The following is a 7,424-nucleotide window of genomic DNA, read 5'->3' on the forward strand; positions in this document are numbered from 1 at the left end:
TGTGTAATTAGATATCTTTCAGGGGTGGAACGTGTAGAATTATTTATTTTTTTTTTTACTTTGGATTTTATTCTTTTGAATCTTTTTTAGGGGGAGAGGAAAGGAATTGTGTCAGGTTTTATTTCAGTTTTGGGAGATAGATACTCATTTTTTTTACGAGTATGAAAGTTTTTGTAGAAATGTGAAGAAATGTTTAGATGAATTTTGGAAAGAAAAAGTGTATATTAACATTTTTATGGTGGATTTAAAATAATAGAATTTTAAATATAGAAACAATGAGTGTAATATAAATATAATATATATATATATAGTGAGTGAGTATTAAGATCTTTTCTGATAAGTAAATTGTTGGATTTGAAATCTGAGAAATGATTTTTGCTGATCGAATTCCATTAGTTCAGAAATAATTCGTTTAATTATTGAAATTTACAATGAATTTACAATTGAATTTCGTGGAAACCAAAATCTCTAATTTTCCACTCTAATCCTTTTAACAAATTGCGGTAATATTTGATAATTGATGAAAGTCGTTCATTTTATTTAATTCGACGATCGTTTATATATTCTGATCTAACCTCTGTCAAACAAAATCTTCCGGGTTTGCCGATGTTATCGATCAATAATTTTAAGAATAGAACACACGATCGCTAGACGATATCTCGCAATCACGTTCCTTTAATTCTAAATCTCAATTCATCGAATCATCGACGTTATCATTACTATCGAGCAACATGGAACATTGATTTCCTTCAACGTATTGACATTATTGACATTATTGCCATTGCATCGATATTATCGTTGATTCATTAGGGACGTCGTATCAATACTGTGACAATACATGTGCTCTGGTAATAATATAATGCACAATGAAATTAATATATTTGTAAATCGGACATTTAACACACATTGTTGACGGATATTATTTTGCTTATAAATTATATAAGTTTGTCTTTGATTTTTAAGTAAAAAAGCTAAAATATTAATCCTTTGATTACTTAGAAATTGAATTGGAAAATAAATTATTTTTTTGTATCATCAAAATTTTTGAAAATTCATTCAATCGTATATTATATATTCAATATATATATCTTAAATTATTCAGATTATTAGAATTTATTCGAAATAAAACCTTTCTTCAAACAAATTCAAAACCAGTTCTACGAATAAATATATTACAGATCAAATGTGAATCTACATTTACAAATCCAAAATTGGATTCATACACATATTGCATTTAAATATAATGTTACATATATAAATATACATATAAATCAAAGTGTGAATCTGCACATGATTCTATGTATATATATATATATACATGTAATATTTATTCTTGATCGTAGCTATAGATTCTTAGATAAATTCATCCATAGATAAATATATCTATTACCCATATGTAAATACACGGATCTGATCCATCTGTGGATGTAGACGTTCCATCACTGGCAAACCAAAGGATAGACATTGATTAGTTGGGCCAAAATCGACCCAACCAGTCGACCATCCTAAGGATATTGGGTTATCCCGACTCCATAAATTTACAACGAATCCCTAAAAGTTTGTAGTGAATTCTTGATCAACTGCAAATCTGATGTACAAAAGTTATAACCAAGTAACTTTTATTTCCTAAATTTTGAAGAGTTGATAAGATGTTGGATCCTAGAATAAATTTGAAGGAATCTCATAAGGGACTTGAGGAATTTAAAATTTGTTAATAACATTGCATAATTCGTCGTAACAATTAATTCGAAATTAAGGGTAAATCTTTAATCTAATATATAATCTAATTTGAATGAAGAAATGAATTAATTCCTAAAAAGTTCCTAAAAAATAGAGATATTAAATGGAATAATTAAAATTGTGATTATGAATATACTCAGTAGAATACTTGAGATAACTCATACATAAATTCATAACAGATTATATTAACCCCCAAAGAAAGAAATTAATTCACAACTCAGTCAAGAAGACAAGATGCTTTGAAATATTATTTGCTCGTTGTTCGTTGAATACAAAATACAATTTTCACAAAAATTCGCATTATACAAAGGATAAGTTAAAAACACAAATTCATATACCCTTAACAAACTTCACGAATCATACACCCTCATGTAATTATAAATTCACGAAAAAAAAAAAAAAAATACACGATTCCATAGATTTTACACAAAAAGATAGATAAATGATTGAAATCGACATACTGGTCACAAACAAACATAGAAAACCACATGAAGCAAGATAATTGTTATTTCATGGATCCTTGAGCCCAGTCAGTGGAATGTGTCTCGTGCGTGGCCGAAATCTAATAACACGCATTAATCAAATTCTGGGGTAGCGGTGTAACGCAGTGGGCCTCGCTGTTATCGGCGATCGTGATCGAACACACGCGCTCTAAATCACCTCGAATCTGGCAACAATTCAAGACGATGTCGCGCCGAATATTTTAGCGTAGAAACATTGCGCTGCGCCATTGAAACAGAACTTGCGCCCAATCGATTCCATTCCCTTCCTTTTTCCTCTTTTTGCCATTTTTTTCTTTTTTCTTCTAATTTTTCGTCTATTTATCGCGTTGCTCTTCGATTTTTATTCTTCTTATTTCATTCCATTTCTTGTTTTTTTTTCGTCATTCTTATTTTTTCTCTTTCTTCTTTTTTTCCTATTCTTTTCTAATTTTGCTTCGTTCCATTTTCTTCTTTTCCTTTTCCTCTTTCATTTTTATATATCTCTTTCTTTCACTTTATTTTCCCTTCTTATCTTTCTTTTCTCATCCTTCCTTTTTCTTTTCCTTCTTTTTTCTTTCTAATTTTTCGCCTATTTATCTATTCGTTTTCTTCTCGCTTCGTTCCATTTCTTGTTTTCTTCTTTCCTCTCCTTCTTTTATCTTCTTTTCCTTTCTCACCCTCATTTTCTCTCTTCTTTCCATTCTCCTTTTCCTCTTTCTACGTTTCTTGTTATTCACTTCTCGTTTCTTACTCCTCATTTTTGCTATTTCTTCCTTCTCTTCCATAATATTTCTTCCAACTTCTTATCCTCTCCTCATTATAATATCTTGTCCATTTTCTTTTCCACGATCCATTATAAAACAGTTCAGTTTGAAACTCGAGATGCAAGCTAATCAATATCCTGATTATCACACCCGGAAGTCGCTTCTTACTTCATCCTCGCTCGTATCAGCAATCAGCGAGTCCCACCCGTTCACCACGATTCTCACTCAAACCAGTCACGGATTACAGATAATGTTTCTCGACGTGTCTCTCGTCCACTCACGTCTGTCCTTGTTTTCCGTGAAATTTGTAGAACAACGGAGAGGAGGGGCAGGAAAGAAGTCAGAACGCCAGAAGTCCGAAATTGGCCGAAACACCCACAACGCCCTATTCTTCCTTACAGAAGGAAGAACCAGACTCGCCTTTTAGGTCCATCACGCCGGAAGTAATACAGGTGGGTCGTTTCTTTTCCATCCTTCATTTCGTTCTCGCGCGTCAACCATCGAACAACTCGCGCGCGCGCACACATACACACACACTTGTTGTACCGCTATTTCTGAGAGCTCGCCTTTCGATATTTCGCTTTTGGTTGACGTCGTTGACGTAAAGAAATATCGAAGAGGAAAGGAATTTATTTAGTTATTTATTTATTTATTTATTTCGTTAAGTTTAAGTAATCGCGAAGTTTGGAAGTTTTCATCGAATATTTCGTAGCTCGACACTCGGAGGATTGAAGAATTGGAGAACTTTTTTTGTTAAGATCTTTGGTGGAATTTTTGGTGCGAAGAAAAAGAAGAAGAAGCGACGAAAGTTTCCAAGTGATATTTTGAAGGTTGGAAAATTAAGAAATTGGAAATTTCATGTCGCGAGAAGAGTGAAGAAAGTTTTCAAGCGATTTATTCTTCAAGTAAGTTATTATTTGAAAAAAAAAAAAAAAATAAGAGGGATTGGTGTTCGAGGAAAAATTAAGGATTCTCAAGTAATATTTCATAAGAGGAAAGTGACGTGGAAATTGAAGTGAAGAAATAAGAAGTGTTTATTTTAAAGTGGTATTATAAAAAGAAAAATGAAATAAGAAACGTTTGTATAATGTGATGTTGGTGATCATTGAAAAGAGTAATGATTTGTTTCATGGTAATTTTGCAATTTTTTTTTTTTTTTTTTCTTTCTTTTTCCATCTGATACTTTGCATTTTAAGTGATGGAAAAAATTCGTGATTTCTCTTCTCTTATTTGAAAAAATAAAAGAAAATTCTCTTTTTTTATTTTTAAGTTAGAAGAGAAAAGAAGAGAAAACGATTAATCCACTTGAAAGAACGTTCAAAATGTTCATTCTTAAATCCAATTCGATCTAATTAGATCGACCTTAACAATTAGCTAATGGCTCTTCCGATCATAACAGTTATCACGTATTAAACCTTCCATTATTGTTCACAGTTAACTACCATTATATATTACAGAATACATTGTTGTTAAACAAAGCTTTAAATTTATTACTCTCAATTTTCAAATTAAAATTATTAAATTAAATAACTGAAATATTAAACAGACAAACGAACTTTTTGAATTATTTGCAATTAAGATAATCTTTTCATGAAAGATAATTAATCAGTTCATTTATTAGTCGCGTTATTATCCACTGTTTATTAAATTTAATTTGTATTTGAATGAAAAATAAAATTGTCACTACAGTCATCATTTTTTGGACAAATCTACAACAAGATACATTATAGGAAGATAATATAGACTGGAAGACTAACTAATGGAAAGCAATTTCCATTCGTACCATAGGATACACAGTGGATTAATGCAATAGTTACTCGAACAAAGACAGATTTACACGAGATCATTATAATGGACATTCATGCACATAGAGAAGTTTGCAGGAACTAATTAAACGGAGCCAGGAGTATTACTATAGTGACTACTCGTACATAGAAATTAGTCTACGAGAGTTCACAATAGAGATCGTTATTCATGAGTTAAAAAATATTATTCCAAGTTGTTACAATGCCAATTCAAATGTGGAAAAAAATTTATGCGTAAAAACAAATCTGGAGAAATTTATCTTAATAAATAGTTATCCGTGCATAAAAACAAATCTACGGAAACCATTATGCAAATAATAAAAATATAATGGAAAATTATAGCAGGGAGTACGAGTATTTATTTTTCATACATAAACATTCTTTCATTATTCAAATATAATAGAAAATTATAATAAAAATTAATATGAATTATAGTAGACAATATTCATCCATACACAAACAAATTTACGGGAATATTATACTACTATGATATCTATTCTTGAAGGAAGCTACAACAATTCATATATTTATTTATATATTTACACATAGAAGAAAAACTTAGTAGATTATTAATACCTAATTCACAATCTATTCTAAATATAACTTTAAAAATCTAAAGCTTGTAAAATATGCATTAATTATCCACAAATTTCCAAACGATAACCACAGTGACAATTTTCATTCACTGATATTCCACAGATATTAATATAACATAAAAAATGACCATCATTGTGACTATTAACGACCATTAACGAAAAGAATTGAAAAAGAAAAAAAGAAAGAAAATTTCGATGGTCTTATCGAATGTAGGAAGAGTAATGTAGGAAGGAAAAGATTGGATTGCGCTCGATGCAAATTAAATCGGTCAACGGGATCGATTGTATGATAACTTGAGGCGATGAGGGGGCGTGTGAAAACGAGAGAAAATCCGTCGTCAATCTATTTCGCGATGCGTCCTATTCGAAATATTACGATCGAACGCGCGTGTACTCGGGATACCAATTTTAGACAATCTCTCTCTCTCCATCTACCGCGACGTTGTTTGATCGTTTCTTGGAATTAATATACAGTCTGTAGCAAAAGTGTTCGACTAACGATTCATCTTATTGGAATCATCGAAAATTGTGTTCTCAGTGAAAGTGTGTGTGCATAGAATATACTGAATTGTGTGTGAACAATTTTTTTTTATTCAAAATATTCGAAAAAGTGGAATTAAATATTGAAATTAATATACAGTCTGTCGCAAAAGTGTTTCTCCTAACGATTCGTTTTATTGGAATCATCGAAAATTGTGTTCACAGTGAAAGTGTATGTGCATAGAATCTAGTGAATTGTGTGTGAACAATTTTCTTTTATTCGAAATATTCGAAAAAGTGGAAGTAAATTTTTGGAATTATGGAATACAATCAATCGCAAAAGTTTCCATTCGACTAACAATTCGTGTTAAACGTTTCTTCATAATTTCACAATAATCGTATTTTCAATGGAACTTTGAAATTACAGTCAGCTATAAAAGTTTTCGTATTCAATTTCTTAGAATTGTCGTGAAATTTATATTTTTACTGAAATTTTTTATTCACGTATATATAGATATTATAAACTTTCAAATTTTTATAATTATCATTCGTTATATTATTCGTACTGTTATAAAGAAATTACTTCAATTCCATTCGAGATACGAGGAATGAGACGTGATTTGAAATTTTCATATTGGATGAATTTCTTATCAAGGTGAAGAAAATTTTTATTAAAGAAAAACTTTATTAAAGTTTATTAAGAAAAATTTTATTAAAGAAAAGCATTAAGAAAAACACTTTTTAATTGACTGTATAAATATATTCTCTGTTTAATTATTCCATTAATGGAATGGTGTTTATAATTGAATGAAATTGATAGCGAAATTGATAGCAGATTCTAAGTTTGTTCTGGTTTACCAATATAGCGTTTTAGATTCGTGGCAAATTTGAAACGATCGGAACGCATATAGTTCCCCGAAAGTTTATAATTTCGGATTGCGGTTTGTTTGAAGAGCAATGATGATCGAGATCGTGAATTTTCCAACATGTTCATGAGAATTTCCAAATTGTTTCGACGAAAGTTTCGTTCTGATAAAAAAAAGAAGAAAAAAAAATACATTTTTTAAAAAAATCTTCCGATTTTTCTATTATTCGAATGAAATTTATAAATTTGTCTCATTCGAAAATGACAGAATTTTTTCAAATTCGAAAACAAAAATTCTATTTTTCACTGTCCAATTTTATTGATTTTTTTTTTTAAATTGTCTTTGGTAATGACGAAATAGAGGAGGAGAGAATATATTTTTCTTCTGGCAATTTGCGTTTCTATTTGTTTTGCAGGAAGGAATCGAAGACAGAGAAAGGCAAAGTAGCTCAAGATCAGATTTCAAAAGGCAGAGTACAAAAGCTTCAGATGGCGCGGGATCCAGCACGCGAAGGTACTTCAACAATTTAAAAGCTTCGTCAACTTGTTTCTTCGTCTCACCTCCTATTTACCTAAAATTTTTCAAAGATTCTCGGCAAACTTTCCTTCCATTTGCTCATCACTTCGACATTTATAAAATATTTTCTTTCAATTTTTCCATCTTTTTTTTTTTTTTTTTTTTTTTTTTTTTT

General features: G+C 30.2%; 1 protein-coding gene across 1 annotated transcript in view; it reads left to right on the forward strand.

The window, feature by feature from the left end:
• LOC102676641 overlaps positions 1-7,424 on the forward strand; it is a 67,858-nt gene that overhangs the window by 53,399 nt on the left and 7,035 nt on the right. Inside the window, exons 17-18 of the mRNA XM_006612986.2 lie at positions 3,298-3,438; positions 7,149-7,246. Coding sequence (XP_006613049.2) covers positions 3,298-3,438; positions 7,149-7,246 — 239 coding nt within the window. The remainder of the gene's footprint in view (positions 1-3,297; positions 3,439-7,148; positions 7,247-7,424) is intronic.

This window comes from Apis dorsata, unplaced genomic scaffold (genome assembly GCF_000469605.1).
Source record: "Apis dorsata unplaced genomic scaffold, Apis dorsata 1.3 scaffold_132, whole genome shotgun sequence".
NCBI lineage: Eukaryota > Metazoa > Arthropoda > Insecta > Hymenoptera > Apidae > Apis > Apis dorsata.